This window comes from Pseudomyrmex gracilis, unplaced genomic scaffold, assembly GCF_002006095.1.
Source record: "Pseudomyrmex gracilis isolate BER0280 unplaced genomic scaffold, ASM200609v1 scaffold_11, whole genome shotgun sequence".
Classification (NCBI taxonomy): Eukaryota; Metazoa; Arthropoda; class Insecta; order Hymenoptera; family Formicidae; genus Pseudomyrmex; species Pseudomyrmex gracilis.
In genome coordinates this window covers 1,234,565-1,253,985 of record NW_018020595.1, presented here as the reverse complement: position 1 = coordinate 1,253,985, position 19,421 = coordinate 1,234,565, and the positions used below count along the sequence as shown (strand labels likewise).

At 35.2% G+C, this 19,421-nt stretch overlaps 4 protein-coding genes across 5 annotated transcripts; 3 read left to right on the top strand and 1 right to left on the bottom strand.

Annotated features, from left to right (window-relative positions):
• The first annotated feature begins 1,925 nt into the window (after positions 1-1,925).
• Positions 1,926-3,923, top strand: LOC109863125 (general odorant-binding protein 69a-like). The gene is made up of 6 exons (XM_020443320.1): positions 1,926-2,164; positions 2,623-2,710; positions 2,817-2,869; positions 3,051-3,207; positions 3,546-3,610; positions 3,692-3,923. The coding sequence occupies exons 1-6, from the start codon at positions 2,105-2,107 to the stop codon at positions 3,707-3,709; spliced, it is 441 nt and encodes a 146-aa protein (XP_020298909.1). The 5' UTR covers positions 1,926-2,104; the 3' UTR covers positions 3,710-3,923.
• A 1,053-nt stretch (positions 3,924-4,976) lies between these two features.
• LOC109863133 (general odorant-binding protein 99a) lies at positions 4,977-6,264 on the top strand. The gene is made up of 6 exons (XM_020443329.1): positions 4,977-5,179; positions 5,260-5,350; positions 5,532-5,620; positions 5,708-5,810; positions 6,005-6,069; positions 6,161-6,264. The coding sequence occupies exons 1-6, from the start codon at positions 5,111-5,113 to the stop codon at positions 6,176-6,178; spliced, it is 435 nt and encodes a 144-aa protein (XP_020298918.1). The 5' UTR covers positions 4,977-5,110; the 3' UTR covers positions 6,179-6,264.
• An 85-nt stretch (positions 6,265-6,349) lies between these two features.
• Positions 6,350-12,159, bottom strand: LOC109863115 (nodal modulator 1). Of its 2 annotated transcripts, none has more exons than XM_020443311.1 (14): positions 11,991-12,159; positions 11,793-11,889; positions 11,354-11,476; positions 11,108-11,271; positions 10,872-11,025; positions 10,305-10,725; positions 9,935-10,211; positions 9,683-9,864; positions 8,991-9,456; positions 8,726-8,918; positions 8,515-8,660; positions 8,321-8,444; positions 7,873-8,235; positions 6,350-7,770 (listed from the first exon to the last, which is right to left on the bottom strand). In XM_020443311.1, the coding sequence occupies exons 1-14, from the start codon at positions 12,122-12,124 to the stop codon at positions 7,060-7,062; spliced, it is 3,555 nt and encodes a 1,184-aa protein (XP_020298900.1). In that variant the 5' UTR covers positions 12,125-12,159; the 3' UTR covers positions 6,350-7,059. The 2 variants fall into 2 exon arrangements, with proteins under 2 accessions (XP_020298900.1, XP_020298904.1); XM_020443315.1 differs by having other exon boundaries at positions 8,991-9,438.
• Positions 12,160-12,522: 363 nt separating this feature from the next.
• Positions 12,523-17,590, top strand: LOC109863440 (elongation of very long chain fatty acids protein 6). Its single transcript, XM_020443710.1, has 3 exons — positions 12,523-13,149; positions 15,407-15,770; positions 16,161-17,590. Exons 2-3 carry the CDS (start codon positions 15,445-15,447, stop codon positions 16,711-16,713), a joined length of 879 nt encoding a protein of 292 aa, XP_020299299.1. The 5' UTR covers positions 12,523-13,149; positions 15,407-15,444; the 3' UTR covers positions 16,714-17,590.
• The last annotated feature ends 1,831 nt before the right edge of the window (positions 17,591-19,421 follow it).

Below are 19,421 nucleotides of genomic sequence, written 5' to 3'. Positions count from 1 at the left end.
GAGCGCGTTTCCAACGCCGAGATGCTCGCGGGGATAATCGCGCGAACGAATCGCCAAGCTGGTTCACCAGGATTTCGGTTCGTCCATCGTTTCGCGAGTCGAAAATCCGACAAAATTTAGGACGGCGTTGTCAATTACAGTCCCGCGGACTGCATCGCGTCATCGTAGGTACGCTCGTGGAAATCGATGCGGACGAGAGGTCGCATCTTGAATGAGACTTTCGACGTCTCGGTCTCCGGCCGCGAGTAATTGATACGCGACACACGCTCTCGATCGTTAATCGTCATACTCGCAATTCAAATAGGCCGTAACAAGACGAAAATCGTTAGCGGACTCCTCGGTAGTCAATACTTGTCCCGATGGGAATAGTCAATATTTATTCCGCGCATACTGTGTACGCACAGTAAAAAAAGTACAGAAAGAAAAGTACAGCGCTTTCATGTCCGAGTATGTACGCGTGTGTATTTATTTACATGATTATTTAGCGGAGATGGATATTTACAGTTTTCTTTTTTCGTCCCGCCAGCATTTAAATAATTGGCGTCGCTTTTTCAACTAGTTGAAACAAATAATTTGAAAAAAAGTTGAAACGTGTCACAAATATTTTTGCGCGGGAATGTACTCATGGCAAGGTTATGGCATAAGCACAAAATACTATTATTTGCATACTGCAATATATTAAATTATGATATTTCATCGAGATATTTTTTATTGACAGCAATTTAATTTCAGCTTGTCACGAAATGAGAAACACGTAATCAACAAATTGGAATCGATTATTTTATTGTTAAAAAATCGATTATATTTATTTTGAAGTTTTCCACTCTTTAATCGATACTTTAGTATTCGATGTCACCAGAAATGTCACCAACCTTTTAAAAGTAGTTTGCTGATCAGTCTCTTCAGTTCTGCGCATGTCTACATTTTCCATCTTTTCAAAAACGAGCGTATGTACATTCGTTTATTTTCATATAAAATGACGCGCTTTTACACACCGTGTAGCATATCTATTGAAACAATTTTATTTTTAAATAATTAAGTTGCTTATATACTAATGAAATAATAATAAAATAAAATATTTTAAATTTACATATAAACTTAGATGTTAATTTCCTGTTTGTTTGCGTTAAAAGAATAAAAATTTAATTAGATCTGCTAATTTGTCTTTGTTTCACATGTTTATCTTAATTTTTGGTAATTATATCGGTTTTCCTCCAGTTAATAAGAGGAAGATATCAGTTGCATTTGTGTGCCAACGTCGCATAGAATAGAGGAGACAGATTATAGGAGGGTCGGGATCATAAACTGGTAACATCCGCTAATCAAATCTGACTGGGTTTATGTGTGTGATGACCTGGCCTAGAATCGAAGGCTTTTATGCTGTGTGAAAAGACAGTAATTCACCTTTAGCGCGATCAAAAGAGCACGCTTGTTACTCAATTGTTCATTAAGTATATGCGCACGATTTTCTTTTTTATATTGTTTTTTTATATATTGAAATTCATATTACTTTGTATACATTTTTTGTTTTCAGAGAGAGTATTGTTTTACACATATAAATCGTATATAAACTACTATATGGTGCTGCACACGCACGAGGAGCGCAGTCAATTGAATTTTCACACCAGAAAAGCGCGTTATCAGACAAGTAGTATGGGAAATAGCGCAAGGGCGGCACACACACGCACACATGGGAACGAGAGAAAAAGATGATTAGAGAAAGACAGAGAGCTCGTGCGACCTGTTCTCAAATCAGCCTCCAGGGCGCCAGGCGGCAGGGCTCGCAGCTTCCATCTCCGTTTCTCCTTTGATCTTCGTGCTCCCTCATCTTTTAACCCATTATTTCGACCGACCACACACACTCGTGCTCTGCCTCTCGCTCCCTCTCTTTCTCTATCTATCCATCTATCTATCTAGGTTTTGACGTTCAGTCGCACCCTCGCCTCGCGCAAGGCGCGCACTCGGCACGCCGTTTGTCAGTCGACACTCGCCGGAAACAGCGCCGGCGAAGGAGACACACGTTTGCAACAACCATCAGCAGCCCAGCTAGCTGAAGAGGAAGGTTTTCGCAAAGTAAAAAAGGAAAGCTTGAAAGACAATAAGGATGAGGTTCCTCGCGATCGTCGTAGGCTTCTTCCTTCAAGCGTGGATCGTGTACTGCGGGGTAGGTGCGATTGTACAAACGGGGCGGTGACAGATGTGAAAAATTTCCAAAAAAAAGGAAGCTCAATTGGGATAAAAACTTATTTTATTTTTTAAGATGTAAAAAAAAAGAGAGAAAGAGAAGGCTATAGTCCGTCAGAATTTCAAAATAAATTTGACAAGTCTTGATAAGAATGCTGATGGAACAAAAAAGGATTATTTTTTCTTTTACAAAGAGCTGTCGACTTTATTTCAGGCGGATCTTTTCCTTTGGCGTTTTTGATTTTGCGACTTTTTTTTGCAAAGAAGAAAGTAAAGAATTAATTAATTTAATTTTCTAATGTGAAAACATTGATAGTTTTTAACAAAAACTGATAAACATCATCGAGATCTATCGATGTAGTTTTCGCGAAAACGCTCACATTCTTCGCAACTACCGCCTGTTAATCTCAATGGCACTGATCTCAAGCTCTTTTACAGACAAGACCCAGCTTTGTTTCCGATCAGATGATCGCGACTGCGGCCAGTGTTGTAAACGCCTGTCAAACACAAACGGGAGTTGCCACAGGTATTTCATTCAACAAGAGTCTTTATTGATTCACTTGGAGTCACAATTAATTAATTACAGATTTATTGATATATGAATCCACGCGTATTTTGAATTCTCCTTTCAGCCGATATAGAAGCAGTGAGAAACGGTCAATGGCCGGAAACACGTCAATTGAAGGTGAGCACTGGGAGTCGTCAATTACGCAAACAAATCGTTATCTGTGAATTGCAGGCAAATTATCAATTACGTCCGATTAAAAACAAACCGTTATCCCGAATTCTTGAGTAGATGAAACGCAAGAGTGTACGCGTAATAAAATAAAGATCCAAAAGTATTATAAAATTGATCTGTTTTTCAGTGCTATATGTACTGTCTCTGGGAGCAATTCGGTTTGGTCGACGACAAGAGGGAGCTAAGTCTAAACGGTATGCTGACGTTCTTCCAAAGAATACCCGCTTACAGGGTCGAGGTCGAGAAAGCAATCAGCGAGTGCAAAGGGATCGGTAACTATTTGGGTATATATAGCGTTTTCTTTTTCGTTGTTTCTCTTCGATCGATTGCGTGTGTTCGAAACTAAAGAAATTGCGCTTAAAGTATTTGTTTCTTTATATTGCTGAAATTTTTACTGTCAACTGAGAACAGTTAAAACTTACAACAAAAAAAGCCAGCGTCGCAAAAAAATTGATGCGTGTGTTTTTACCGTTTATATGTATTTTCTTGTAAAATAATTTTATACAAATTTTACTCTCTTTTTTCTTTAAGTTTTTCATTTTTATTTTGATTTCGATTACACACGATCTTTCGTACCGCACTCCGCGATACAATTTTAATTGTAATTGTTTCTCCGATGCAGCAAAAGGTGATAATTGCGAATACGCGTACACATTCAACAAATGCTACGCGGAACGTTCTCCGAGGGTAAGTGAACAATTCAGAGTGTTCAACATCTGCGATGAATATCACTCGTTTGATTATTTATGCGCAATTTATTTGTTTCAGACGTATTATTTGTTCTAATTGATCGCGATCGGATGGGCAGCACAAGACGACCAAAGATAAAAAGAAATGCTCAAAACACTATCTCGCCGAATGTGTTGAAATTTCTACGTTTTAAATTACTGTACACTTTTTATTATTGTAATTGCTGTGTACGCGCGCGCCATATTGCGTGGGTCGTATATTGTAAGATACGCTGCTAAAATAAAAAGCACTCAACCATCTAAATCCTGAACTGATTTGAACAAAACTCGTTATAAAAATATTCGCTGTGTGTGTGTGTGTGTTTGACAAATTGACACCGTTTTCGTTGACGAGATCAAGTTTGATACTCTGCAGAGAGATTATGACGGTGAAACGCTTCAATTGTTAGTTGAGGTCACATTTGATGATCAATGAAAAGAGAGGGCTTCTCTACAACTCTAATACACTTGATACATTTATTCGTAAACGAGTCTTTTGTGTGACGAATCGAGTAGGAAACGTAGGCGCGCGTGTCTGCTTCTGTGTCAGTGGAAGAGCTCCGACACTGAGCGAACGCGCTACATACGGCACTAAGCGTGTGCGATCTTAACGACGACGCGAGTCATCACCAAAAAATCATCACTAGAATTGTTCTCGAAAACAAAAGAGAAATTTTGTAAACGATTTAACACGATCTTCTCTCTTTCTCTCTTTGATCGATGTAGCCGCGAATCTTTTGTGACAATAAAATGATTTAATTGCCAAGATAAAACGTACGTAGGTATATCGCAGTAATGCAAAGTTACACAACACTCGATATCACTCAAATTGCCGAGTATGAACCAGGAAGAGATCACGTCGTGTTACTGTTAATTACATGTTAAGTTGCACGTTAAATGTATGTTTGCTATCACGCTTTTCTCGCTTGCATCATACAACAAAATATCACTTCCTTTTGACAAAATAAAACTGTTACAAATTCTTTACTCTTATTTAAAAAAACATCGATTGTTCTATAAAGTTAGTATTTCTCTTCTTAAATATTTTTTAATAAAAGAACTTGCGAAAAAAAATATAAAGCTTGAATATTATTGTACAAAAAATTCAGTTTTTCCAAAATTAAATTGTTTAAAACTATTCTCAAGAAATATTCTTCGAAAAAGAGAAAAAAACATTGTATTATATTTATATATAAAATGTGTACTTTAAATGCGCGCGTTTAATTTTGTACTTATGTGATCGTGCAATTTGCCAATTAGTTTCTAACAAAGTATATATCTTTCCTTTTGCCAGCTAACTATTATCTCCCACTCTTCCTATTCAGAATTCACATAAATTCCCGATGATTCTGCGCGGCTGCGCATTTAATAATCGTATAGATAAGCGAATCAACATTTTTGATTAAATTAATCGTGTGTAAAATACAAAATATTAACAGTGTATAAAATACAAAAAAAAATGATAAAAAACCATTTAATTCTCTTCTGCGTCTGTTTCGCCATAAAGCTCGTTATTGTTTCTAGTGAGGTAAGTGTAAAAATGTATATTGGGAGTTCTTTGATGTATTTAAATTTGCACTTTTCATATATCGTGAGATATTTTCATAGGACATAGATTGGACTACCGTACATGATGAATTAAGAAAATTAGCTGGAGGTTTGCGAAAAAAATGCACTGCTGAAACTGGAACCACAATTGGTACGTTCCAGAAACATCAAATTAACGCGATATTTTTTGTTTTATGCATTGTAAGTTTCAAACATTACTTCACGCGTTTATTATTAATATATTTGGCATCTTTTTCTTTCTGTGTTCTCATATATGTAATTTTTTATTTACCTCAGATCATTTAATAAAATGTTAACAATTTTAATCGTAGAAACACTAGATGCGGTAGAATTAGGCGATTTTCCGGACGACGAGAAATTAGCTTGTTACTTCAAATGCGTAATGGAAAAAGCAGGAGTGGTAAAAGAAATTTTCTACAAGACAGTAATATAAGTAATTCTAATTACAAGATAAATTACTGAGAAATTTTGTCAATTCTATGAATAGATGAAGAAGGATGGCAAAATTAACTACAAGATGTTATCTAAGATGATGCCTGCGGCGTTCAGACATATCGGAAATGAAATGCTTGACGAGTGTCGCAATATTGGTGAGTTACGATATCTGTGAAAAAAAAGCGCGCTTGCATACGAGAAAGTATTACTAATTTTAATTAACTATGCGACTTATATGTAACATTGTGCAAAAACAGAATAATCATTTCTTGTTTCTTTCACGCGCGTACTTTTTCTTCATTTTATTGGTTCAATCAATGTTTTATCTATAATTATTCTTAACTCTTAGAGGGAAAAGACAAGTGCGAGAAGGCCTATAGTTTCAATAAATGTATGTACAACGCAAATCCTGTGGTACGTAAAATCCCGTGTAATAAAACCTCTCTATTTTAGTTTTGTAAATAAAATATCAGATATTTATCTATGCGTTTATGCATTTTTTCAGGCGTTCTTTGCTGTCTAATAACACGTATGCAGAAAGAGCTCAAATGCCATTTGTAAATTGCATATATGTACTGATCAAATAAAATGTCTATCATTCGACCTTCATCTTTCTAATTCTAATTCTAATTTATAAAACGAGAGAGACAAAGGTATGCACATTATTATATACGAAAAGTATATAAGACTGTAAAATATTTTCAATAGGAACTTTTAATAACAAGTTTGAATATAAACATCTAAATTATAAATATAGCACACAAGTTTTACACACATTCATACATGTTTTTTTTTATATTATCGGATATAAACAAAAAAGTTCGTGCAGCTTCGCGCATAAATTTCAACGATAAAAAATGTCCAAACTCATATATCTGCTGCAGAATTGATCATTTAAGTGATTACGTATCAAATAACACACGTGCGATCCTGAAAATCATTGCAGATTATAGTTTCGTTTAACGTCACGCGTTAAAATATATAAGATCAAGTTTTTATACATAATCGCATAAAGGTTTTTTTTTCAAAAATTAATAGAATACAATGTTGTTATGTATTCCATTAGATTTTGAGTAAATATCTCAAATTAACTTTTTTTCGTAAAACGTTCAATTCTGTGTAGACATGTAAATAATTATAATTCTGAACCGAAAAACCACAAAATGAAATAAATATTTTGTCTCCAGACACAATCAAATTGAGAAATACCACTTACTAATAGTAATAAGTCGTTTATTATTACACGTGGTATTTGTTATGTAATTTTTAATCCACCGTACAACAACAAATTGTTTCTTCTTAACACATTATACGTCGGCAAATAATAGTAATTATAAATCCTGGTTTGCACTGTGTTAAGAGATCATCATTGAAAATAATTTGTGTGAAAAACAACACAATAATTTATGTCTTCCGTGCTTTTGTTTTTCTTTTGTTGATGTTCATTATCTGCTCAACGATGATGTCGTCCGCTCTCGGATCAATAGGAATCGCTTGGACAGGCGTTCTGGAGCTCGGTATAGGCTTTGAGCGTTTCTCGAGCAGCGCATTCAGCCAGGTCCATAATCTTTCGCGATTGGAGAACGCTAGTCCAACTAAAATAATGAACGGCAGCGCGACTACCGATGTCTGATTCATTTCATTCTGATCGCTCTTCGGTTCTGCGTTGAACGCCAGTTTGAAGTACTTGAACGACGAATTTGCCTCGAAGTAGACTGGAACGGTCCGGTACTTGTGCGCGGTCTGCGATAGCGACGACTCGAGTTGCACAAAATATTTCCTGCCATCGGCTTGCAACGGCGGGAAGTGCACCAGGAAGCCGGCGTTGTAGCTGCCAACGGTTTTGCTGGTGAATTGTTGCGCGTCCAGCTTCGAGACGTGCACCGGCGTGTCGGGCGCGTTCTCACGGCACAGCTTCACCTTGATTGTACGGTAGTACTCCGGCTGGTCGGACGTGACGTGCACGGAAACATCCGTACGCGAAATCGGACGGAAGGCGACCAGCCTCAGGCCATGAATATCCTCTACGGGCTGCAACTGCTGCAAACTGGGAATCGTGCGCTGTATATGAGCATTAGTCTCCACGTTTGGTTTCAACCGAAAGATATAGTTGCACTGTAAAATTGATCAATTGCAATATAAATAATTACATCAAACATTATTTATCAATATAACAGTAATAGTTAGTAACAGTACGTAAACGTAAACACAACTCACTGTCGGCTGGAGACCGCGAATTCTGAAATTGCCGTTCTCCTCGGTCGTAGTTTCCTCTTGAAGGTCAGAACAGTTTCCTTGGCCTTGTACCTCGACCACCAGACCAACTTCCGGTTCTCTATTCAAGGATGTTACCGTGCCGTAAGCACTGAACGCGACTCTGTTGCCAAACAAATTCACTTGGACGGTTGCTCCCTCAAAGATATTGATCATCTTCGAGGACGGATCGAAGCGATACTCCTTCATCATGGGTCGAAGATAGTACTCGCCCGGGGACAAAGAATTGAATATGAATTTTCCACCGTCGCCAGTTATACTGTTCTTGCGGTAGCCTTGACTGCCGGACAAAGAAAGAAGCACACCCTACAAAATAAATAATTTTTATTTATATTCTTTTTTAACTGATACTTGAACGGTTGAGGATAAGAAGTTGTTGAATCGAGAATACCTGCAATGAAGAATTGTCAGCACGATCAGAAACTTGCACGATAATTTCTGCCAACTTGTGCGCCAAAAATGTTCCCTTAGCATCAGGTCCGGTTATCACAAAACCATCCTTCTCAGCTTTAACACTATACACAAACGATTGCCAATTTATTGATAATAACAAAAACTGATACACATGTTTCGATGCAAATATACCTATATTCGATTTTCCCATCCAAAGGTCCAACGCTGTAGCTGCCATCCTCCTGTGTAATTACCGTGTGAATTGGAACTTCCTTATCTTTCCCAAATATGTACACAGTCACGTCTTTGAGAGGTGGAGAAATTTGTCCAGATATAATCTGAAAAACACTTTTGTTTGAATCACGAATTACACTTGATATAAAAACAAATTACAATTGTGTACCTTTCCTAAATTTCCAACAAAAGTTGCGATCTCATTGTGGCAGTCATTCACGCCAAAGACCTTCAGAGAAGATGGAGTGAATAACAAAACGTTGGATAAAGGAGTAATAGTATACACGTTATCGGTTTTTGCCTTGAACTCGAATTCATAAACGTATCCGTTGTCCTTCTTTAGATGTTTTAATGGGACAGTCCTGTGAGCAACAAACACAATAGTTGATTATATTAATAATAAAAATATAATATTCCAAATTTAAACTACTTACGTGACACTGCCGCTCGAATCTTCAATTTTCACTTTGATGTCATTTTGCGCGCTTGAGCTCACGATATTGCCTTTGTGGGTGTGTTCGGTGGAATGCAACAGAATCGGAGCGAGCGTGTTTGTATCCCAGCTGTAAGACGACTTGGGATACACGTGACAACTTTTCGGAACAAAAGTATACACGCCAGGTTTATGTACACAGTGTCTCGTGCTACCTTTGTTCAAAGATATGGTAACCAGTTTCGTGTTATTGGGCTCGGAATACTCGACAGCTGTGTCATGCGAAGATATAAACGTGATGGAGAAACCAGTTTGCTTGAACGGCGGCACTTCAGCGCGTTCCGACGTTATCGAGATCCTGTAACTTGGATTTTCCCAACAAAATACGTCGTTATCAATCAAGACCTCGTAGTGGCCCGGCAAAACGTCCGTGAACTGATACTGACCGACTGCGTAACGAAAAACAACTTCACAGAGACAAGGACAGTAGTATCGTAACAAATTGTTAAGCATTACTGCAATAACAAATACGAACTAACAAATTCTTACATTATGTATTAAAATGTATTTAAATTTAGGAGGTTTAGTTTTGCAAATATGTTATGATAAAGTCATATTTGTTATTGCAGTGCTCAAACTATTGCACAAATTAATTATTTTATTTAATGCTGACTGAAATTTCACTCGGCTCACCCTTAACTTGTACTGCTTTTATAGTAATGCCATCGAGTATTTTCAAGGTGACAGAAGCCTGACTACAATCTGTTTTCGGCAAACAATGCACTGTGCCTACTAATGTAGCTTTTAACTGTAAGAAATTCACATCGGTAATCGGTTGAGACGTCACGTCAATCGTTTGTTGCAGCGGATAAAATCTGAAGATGAAAATCTTTATGAAAATTTATTATTTTTTTTACAATTATATATCACAATTCTATTACTCACTGCAAGCCCTTGGTTTTCTCTTCTGTGCTCACGATTACGCTCAACTGATATTTATCTGGCGCGAGGTATACGGAGTATTCTCCTGTTTTCTCATTAGTATCAAATTCCTTGTAGAACGTAGCGGCTGTATTCTGAATGGATATTTTGCGAAAATGTAGCGTATCCTTCGCCGACAGGGTTACTTTACCCGAGACTCTATACGCCGACGGTATTAGCACCGGAAGTTCAGGCGAACTGGGAGATATTTTAACTGTCTTTTCGCTAAATTGTACGTTTTCTGAAAAAGACAATTTGTTGATATAATTTTTCTGCCACCTTTTTTTTTAGTTCTTCAACAATCATAAAAGAAATTCCATGAAATTTCGCGCACCAAACTCCGCTTTAAGTGTATACTGGCCCGCTTTCATCTTCTCCAACATATATTTTCCATCTTTATCCGTGACCGCGACTTCTTTCTGCGACAGAAATATCTTTGCTCCCGGCAAAGGATTACCGTTCGTGGAGCCAAGAACGAGGCCGCTGACCGTGAAGCCTGTCACCTTGAAGTCTTGTGCAAGAATTACACTGTTGTGGCTAACTTGGAAGGACAACTCGGGTGGTTGAACGTCGAACTTGGTTTGAGCGTCGGCGTAATAAGGTACGAGCTTATAATTTCCAGGTGACAGACTGGGAAATACAAATTTACCCGTTTGGTCAGAAGTCATGTGACAAAGCGGTTCCTTAGCGAATTCAAAATTTGACTCGAAATTCTTAGTCACAGGTATGGTCTCGCATTTTTCCGCAGCGCCATTCTGTAAAAACAAAGAACAAAAAAAAAAAACAGTTCATAAAACTGCTTGTGATAAAACAAGTCTCAAAAATTTAATTTTAGACATATCAGATTTTAAATTCGACAACTATTAAGATAATGCGGATAAAAAGACAGAATAAATCTTACACCAAAAAGTATAAAAGATACATGAGCCACTGGCTCGTTTTCACTGGTAACTCTACCACTGACATCGTAGCCAGATACCACAAGACTGCCATCAGGTAGTTCCATATTTCCTTCTTGTACTTCAACTTCAACTTTGTTTTTCTTTATTATCCATCTAAAAAATAAATGTTATTTTATAGATATCGCGCATTTTGAAACAAGTTACAATAAAATTTTGTCAATTGTTATTCACGCACATGGGATGGGATGCAACAAGAATGTATTTTCCAGGTTGAATAGGGGTAAAGGAAAAAACACCACCTATTGTTGTCACTGTTGATGTAAAGGGATGTTCACTGCTCTTTGTATACAAAGTAACAGTGACTCCTTCTGGACCAGAATCACTTCCCAAGCTAATCACCTAAATATAGAATAATTTATAAGATAATAATTTTATACAAATACTTTTATATGTTTATAATAAAAAAAAGTATTGTATTTACCTTCCCTGTAATACCAAATCCTTTGAAGATGAAATTAATATCTCTTCCTTCGCTACAATCATCTACATAACCATCTAAAATTACTTCTTTTGGTTCAAAACTCCAGCCTCTGGGAGGATCTACCTATATAAAAACATAACAAAATTATCTTTAGTATTTCTTAAAGTTTAACTAATATTTAAATAGAAAAAAAACATGGATAATTTAGCTGCATCTTTCTTTCTTTCTTAAAAAAATTAAAAACTTGAAAATTAAATTTTAGTATTAATAAGTTATATAATACTTTTAATTGTACTAATATCAAAATATAAAATTGGTAAAAAATATTTATATTGATAATGTTTTTATGAGAACTCTTGTGTCATTCTAATATGCTATGGAATGAATAAGTTTAATAATGCAAAAATATTATATAGAACAGCAAATCTTTTAAACTTACTCTCAAAATATATTCTCCTCTATCATACAAGGGAAGAAAATAATAGCCATTTGGTGCACATTCTGTCTGATCTTTTACACTACCAGTTTTTGTGAATCTGTCAAGTTTATTTGATAATTAGACAATTCAATTAGCGCACATCAAACGTTTGAAGATACTTGCGGTAACCTCAAAAAGAGAGAACTCAAATGTACTCACAGTTTTATTTTCACTTTTGTAAAGTCAATATCAGCATGACTCTTGATGTAACCGCCGCATCCCAAAATATCTTGGGCAACAGAGCTCGCTAACGAATAAATAAGAAAGAGAAAAGCTTGTTGAAATAAAACCATCCTGCCCCTGAGAGAAACCTGCTACTGTGTGCTGGACTGGCTACAACTAGCTAGTAGCTACCTACGCTATTAAATTACCGTAAGAGTAGTACCTGTTTCTGCTTGTCACAGAATAAACTCCGTTTTCATTGTAAAATGTGTTGTAAATAAACTGATTGGCTGTCGCGTCTTTTCTATTCGCACGTTAAGCTCTATCCACATAGAAGTCACAGATCGCATAATCTTTGGAAGTTCGGGGCGACGATCTTATTGGTTGCTATTACGACATCAACAGGAGAGATGCGACACATTTCGGTTTCTTTGAAAACCTATGAGGTGTACTTTCACAAAAGCTAGCACATTCTATGACTGTGGCAATTTGCTATTCTCTTACTTTACTTCCACTGGTAGGGGTGGGAGGTAGTAGGAGTGACGAGCGGCAGTCTCGTGCAGATCGTTTTCTGGTTATTCCAGAGAATGAGCAGTTGACTGGAACGCCGAGGAGGAGGAGAGTAACAACGACGACGACGACGACGACGACGACAACGACGACGACGTGCACACGGAAAGAAAGAGAGAGAGAGAAACGATCGCTCGCTTGCGACAAGCAGAAGTAAGATTAATTTGCCGCACGTGATCGCACGGCAAATTCGTTTTTTTTTCCACAACGAAAGAAAAAACCAAAGGAAATCGAGTGATCGTGGAGAAGCACGCGACTCTCTATCTCTCTTCTTCGCATTTGTTTATATATCGATTGCACTCGTGTGTCAGGAAGGAAAGCGCCGGTAGCTTGCGCTCCAATAGCAAGTGGCCTTGCCCATATCAAATACGCCGGTTCTACCCAAAGAAACGATCGTTGACGTTTCACACGCGTGTTCGAATATCTATATTATATTTGTTACTAAAGTATCCGGAGGTTCTTTCCGACGTCGAGTTCTCTGCCAGATCAAAGCAAGAAACTCGCCGATAACGCGTTCAACTCTGTTTGCTCGACGATCTTGAGAATCGTCGATCTGGAGGAAAAACATCAGCCCGAGTGTTTACGGGTATGTATACAAGTTTTTTTACATGTAATATATATATGGCTATTCTCACGTGTATGTGAGAAATTACTTTTGTCGCGCACTCAAGTTAATCTAAAATCATACAGGAAGCTCGTCATCTAACGTGTCGAGCTATAAAATGTATGCTGATCACTTTGCGAAACTCTGCGCTTTATTGAAATCTATTTGTTGAACAAACACTGCATACGAGAAAGTAAATTTTGCTGATATCGTTTGTCTAAATTTTTATCTATTTATGCAAGATTTGTTTTTCTTTTTTTTTTTTTTATCTATTTATGCAAAGTATTTTTCTTTCAAACTTCCTTTTGCGCTTCTGCTAAGAATTGTTGTATTTGAATTGTTTGTACATCTGCAATTATAAAGAATATTCAATGATTATTTACGTAATTGATATATATTTGATATATATTTTTAATTTATTTAGGTTATTTTATCAAAACAAAATTATTTTAAGTATATGTTTAATGCTCGTTGAATGTTTAAATAAAAAGATAAGAAAAAGGCAATAACAAGCTACCACCTGATGTTCGGGTAAAATGTTTTTTTAATTCGAAGATTTAAAAAAAAATGTTAACAAACGTATCGTCTTTTCTTATCCATATTCTTCATGATCTCGAATCATGATTTTTAGATCATGATTTTTTTAATTAAAACACTGAGGAAAATCCCATAATGGATCGAGACGTTTGTTAACATTTTTTAAAATCTTCGAATTAAAAAAAATCTTACCCGAACATCAGGTGGTAGCTTGTTATTGCTTTTTTCCTATCTTTTTATTTAAAATTATTTTAATAAAAAATAGTTCACGTATAAATTTTATACATATAGTTTCTTTTATGTAATTGAAATATAAATAGCTGTGATAAGCGCACTCTAAAACATTATTAGCTACATATTTTATGTGTTTATTTATTTGCTTTTTACGCTTTTAATAGTTGCGAGTTGTGACTGTACTTTGGTACATTCTTTCGCATAAAATGAAAAAAATATTATATTTTTTTTTACAAAGAAATTTTCAATGTGAAAAGATAATTATAGAAAAAGATTTTTATATTTATAAAGAAAACAATAACAAACAAGACGTGACGAAACCTCTTATACATATATCGATCGATCGACATCGCGTGAGATCAAACATCGAATTCGGATTGGCGCGCTTGCAACTCATGTGTGTGTGTGTGTGTATGTATATGGATTATCTTTACGCGCAATTGTACACACTCTCTCTCTCTACACTGTTTTTCTCCGATTGTATATATATGTTTTTGTGGACAATTGTCACAAATGACTTTAACATATCGCATATCTTTGCAAAATCAATTTTTTCAATTTTGTTTTTTTTTTTAATCAAAAGTTTGAACGATTCTGCGTCGATAAAAAACCCCCCCCCCAAAAAAAAACAAAAATTGAAAAAAATCTTTAGTAGTTTTGAAGACATAAGCGTGGGAAAAAAACTAATATTTGCTAGAGACGCGCGTTGTTGCGAAATTTTTGACTGAATGTGGGAAATTCATGCTCTTTGACGAAGGAATATTTAACATGTAATGTGATGTCATCAGACACGCGTAACACACCAAACAACAAGACTAATGAAATTTGAACACCAATATCGAAAGACGCAATATTCGAATTTAGTTATTCGAAAAAAACATTTTGCAACATTCTCAACCGAAGCAGATTTTTAATCACTTTTGAACCGATGTATTCACAATCGAATTTTGTATTTTTGTCTATTTGAGATTATCTCTAGTTCATCCTCGGATTTCTCTTCTAGTTAACAAAACGGCTCTTACGCATTTTAACGTGTGTTAAGACAGTCTTAAACATAAGATCGGATCTAAGCGATTTTAATATATTGAATTTTAATTTTAATGTGTTGAATATTATATATATATCTAAAAAAAATAAATTTCTAATTATATTTATTTAATATATTTTAAATTCTCGGAGAAAGTACAATGACTACAAGAATAAAAACTTTTATATATGTATGTATATATATATATGTATATATGTATGTAAAAGTATTTTTCTAGATTAATTTACATCATTTTGGATAAAAAGAGTAAATAAATAGTGGATATATTGTGAAGATTTTGTTTTAATATCAACGTATACAAAATAGATATGTTTACTGTCAAAAGCTAACTTTTTTATTGAAACAATTTGTTTCAAATACTGCAGTCATCTTGTTCAAAATTGTTAAATTTACACACGTATTTTCACGTGTTTCTTGCAGATCTGTCCGCGAAACGTTGATTTCAAGACGCGGCAAAGATGAACAAGGTGGACTATATGGAGGTGACCCTCCCGAATTACTCGTACATCTTTAATTTCGAGGAAACGTTCAAACATCAGGAGACCAAGCAATGGATGGTAAAGAATTGGACAAACGGTTTTTACTACTGCGGACTGTACATGATTCTAATATTTGGCGGGCAGCATTACATGGCCAGTCGGCCCAGATTTCAACTCAGGGGAATATTGTGTCTTTGGAATACGCTATTGGCTACCTTTTCTATCATCGGCTTCACAAGAACCGCGCCGGAATTGATCCACGTTCTTAGACATCACGGACTGCACCACAGCATTTGTATACCAAGGTCGGTATTTTTATGAGCGTTGTCAATTAATTTTGTATATATTTTAATGTTGAACGTTAGACTTAGATAAAATTCAAATAGAGCATATTTTTGCATGTGTTTGCATACATTTGCCTACATACTTTTACGTTTGTTCTATTATTTTGTGCTTAAATATAAGTTTGCAAACGTATAAAACGTAAACGTTTTGCAGTTTTGTTTGCGTCAAAATCGAATGTCTAACATTAAAATATTAATCATTTTAACACATATATATGCTGACGACGTACATATTTGCTTTCTTTTAATTTTTTCATGCGTATCATTTTCTTGCACAATATCTCGCATAACCGAGATCGTTTTCCAAACAGTATTACTCGCTGCAAATAACAAAATATTCGTGATTTGCAGCTTTATCGAACAAGATGTCGTGTCGGGTTTCTGGACGTGGATGTTCGTGCTGTCGAAGCTGCCCGAGCTCGGCGACACGATTTTCATCGTGCTACGTAAGCAGCCGCTGATCTTCCTGCACTGGTACCACCACATTACCGTGCTACTGTACTCCTGGTTCTCGTATTCGGAATACACCGCGTCCGCGCGATGGTACGTCGTAATGAACTACTGCGTGCACTCGATCATGTATACCTACTACGCGCTGAAAGCGATGCGGTACAGACCGCCGAAGGCGATTTCTATGGTGATCACCGCGTTGCAGCTCCTGCAGATGGTGATCGGCTGCTTCATCAACATATCTGCGTACCAGTATCTGGAGAGCGGCCAAGTGGACTGCCACATTACCCGCATGAATATTCATTGCAGCTTTGCGATGTACTTCAGCTATTTTGTTCTGTTCGCGCGGTTCTTCCACAAGACATACCTAGCTGGCAAGAAGTCTGACAAAAAGCACTTTGCTAATAGCGCACCCGATCACATCGGTTATAACGAAAAGCTCAAAGCCAATTAAGTAACGGCAACACACCAAAGCGCCTGGGCGTTTATCCTTCCTCCCTTTTACCTCCCTTTTACGTTTTCTGCTCTTTATTTTTTTCTTGTCGTTTCTCACGCCGCTGGTCGACGTAGCTGTATAACATCAGGATCTATTAACGCTAAAAAATAGATAGAGGATTCCGACGGCTTCTAGGATTTCATACGTTCAGTGTGGCTAATAAATAGATAAGATTCGTAATTTATATACCAATAGTTTTCGAAGCATGGTGCGATATTTTTTTACCAAGAAGATTTACAATGTTGCTTTCTCTAAACTATTACTATATTAACAGTATAGCGAATTTACCGGAAAATGTTTTACTGATTTTGTAAGTATATAGGAATTGTAAGTAATGACTGAAAAGTTTGATAAGCTTTTCGCTTGTACTTTTGAAGCTTCTATCGTTAAAACTTTTTGTAAGATTTTTGTCTTAGACTATTTCTATCATCATATAAAATATTTTCCGGTGATAGAGACCTCATATGAGGTTTAAACACAACTTTTTGAGAAACACTTTTTTTTTAATAGGCATATACACATACACGCAGTAAGAAAATCTTCACAAAAATATCATTAAGTCTTAAAGTGTGTAAAGTAATAAAAATGCGTCACTGCACGCTGTAGAAAGTCTTTAAAGAGCTCTCAAAATATTGAAATTATTATTGTTATTTTAATATTATCTTGAACTTTGAATTTCACACGTCGACGTGTTGAATTTTGCACAGATAATGAACAATCAAGTTCTCGTCATTGTAATCGTATTGATACGCTTGTGAAACAACTTGTTTTAAATTTCTTTTCTTGAAAGCACATAAACTGTAATATAAAAAAAAGCAATATATGGAAAACTTGAGATCTTTGATTTTCAATCATTAAATACAGTTATTACTTAAATTACTTATAAAGTTATTAAAATTAAATTGTAGAGAGCTTAAATGCATATAAGAATGATATATATATATATATATATATATATATATATATATATATATAATGTCTCATTCTTTATTTATAGAAAATTATTTATATATATATAGTTAGTATATTTTTTTCTATAAATCCTAAAACTCGTACTTTTAAAATTCTAAGTTCTAGAAGCCGTACATAACTTAGAAGTATCTTGAGCGTATAATATTTCTCAAAAGTCTTAAATATATATTGAATTCACAGAGAAATTAAGAATTGCAAATCCTCTGGAAAATAGAGTTTCGTAGATCCTAAAACATACTTAAAGATATGTATGTCTCAAGATTCTCTCTCTCTTTCTCTCTCTCTTGTTTTTTTCTTTGTCCCCTCTTTCTCTCTTACATTCTATATACTTATAGGGCTGAAATGAAACAATAAATTTGTAATCTATTGACAACTAACTTAAAAAGTTAACTACTTTACAAAATCTAGGATCATGGTTTATGGAATATCTTTAAATCTAACAAAAAAGAAAAAAACGGGCTGTCGATTTTAGAATATGTATAGGGATTTTTCAGAATTAGATAGTAGAGGGTTATAGGATCTAAACCGGGAGTTCATAGCCAATTTTGCGTCCGCTTGCGCGCGGAAAACGTCCTGAAAAGGAGGCTCGCTCGAGAAAAAAATACAGCGATTCTTCTTTTCATTTTTTGTAAGTGTAATTAACGAGGAGCTACTGTTTTTGCGCATATATACATAGAAACGTCCGTCCGTGACGTTTTACCTACTTATACAGTAGGTCTGACCGGCTGTTGCACAATTATTATTATGATTTTGTTACTATCGATATCTTTTTGCAATTCATTGATGACATTTTATTTAATAATAATTTATAAGAACAAAAACGTGTCTTCGATAATTCTTGTTGTCTCGAATCCTCCATACAATCTCCACATACAAAACGCAAAACAATAAATTCGAATATATGTGTTTTTCTTATCCTACAATATCCTTTCTTCTTTTTTTCTCCCATACTTAAACGTATCTTCACATCACTTATAATTAATTATATCATACGCAAATATAAATATGTGCAACAATTTGCAGTATTTTTATCGCGTTTCAGTTCATAGACAATAAAAAGAACGAAATGAAAAGAATTTAAACAATTGTTTAAAAATTTGTTTTTTACTAGTTATATAACATTTTAATCTACAATCTAAACATTTATTTTTATACATCAAACATTTTTAGATTTATTTTGAATCTCTAAATTTCTTTACCGTTAATTTGATGTAAGCATTCAAAGTAAAAGCGACCTAAATAATACGTAAAAGAATGTGCTGAGAAACGTATTCGATGTTTGTTGATAAATGAAAGTATGGAGCTTGTAACTGATACCTAATTATTTACATAATTATTATGTGCAACACATTTTTAGAATATGTGACAATGTAAAAGGTAGATTGTTTTTTTGTGTCATTATGTTTACTCGTTTTATTCAGAATATCATCATGTTACTGAAATTTTCCGTTCATAAATATTCAAAATATGATTCTGCAATTTTCTACACAGCGCTTACATATGTATTTACTATCAATTTATAATCTTAAATAACTTTGTAATCATTTTTTTATATTCTAGGATCATGTATGTATGATATATGAAATCATATACACATATGTATGTTTTTCTGACGTGTTCAATCTCACCTAGATAACGAGTGAGATTAACTTTTTTTTCAAACAAAAATTCGTTTGTCTCAAAGGTCGAGACTC

Coding starts and splice junctions, on each gene's coding strand:
- LOC109863440 (XM_020443710.1), top strand. CDS start 15,445: ATGAACAAGGTGGACTATATGGAGGTGACCCTCCCGAATTACTCGTAC. Junction 15,771..16,160: donor CACAGCATTTGTATACCAAG/GTCGGTATTTTT, acceptor CGTGATTTGCAG/CTTTATCGAACAAGATGTCG.
- LOC109863133 (XM_020443329.1), top strand. CDS start 5,111: ATGATAAAAAACCATTTAATTCTCTTCTGCGTCTGTTTCGCCATAAAG. Junction 5,621..5,707: donor TAATGGAAAAAGCAGGAGTG/GTAAAAGAAATT, acceptor TTCTATGAATAG/ATGAAGAAGGATGGCAAAAT. Junction 5,811..6,004: donor TGACGAGTGTCGCAATATTG/GTGAGTTACGAT, acceptor CTTAACTCTTAG/AGGGAAAAGACAAGTGCGAG.
- LOC109863115 (XM_020443311.1), bottom strand. CDS start 12,124: ATGGTTTTATTTCAACAAGCTTTTCTCTTTCTTATTTATTCGTTAGCG. Junction 8,661..8,725: donor TTGTTGGAAATTTAGGAAAG/GTACACAATTGT, acceptor AGTGTTTTTCAG/ATTATATCTGGACAAATTTC. Junction 7,771..7,872: donor TTCGCGGTCTCCAGCCGACA/GTGAGTTGTGTT, acceptor TCAATTTTACAG/TGCAACTATATCTTTCGGTT.
- LOC109863125 (XM_020443320.1), top strand. CDS start 2,105: ATGAGGTTCCTCGCGATCGTCGTAGGCTTCTTCCTTCAAGCGTGGATC. Junction 2,165..2,622: donor CGTGGATCGTGTACTGCGGG/GTAGGTGCGATT, acceptor GCTCTTTTACAG/ACAAGACCCAGCTTTGTTTC. Junction 2,711..2,816: donor ACAAACGGGAGTTGCCACAG/GTATTTCATTCA, acceptor TTCTCCTTTCAG/CCGATATAGAAGCAGTGAGA.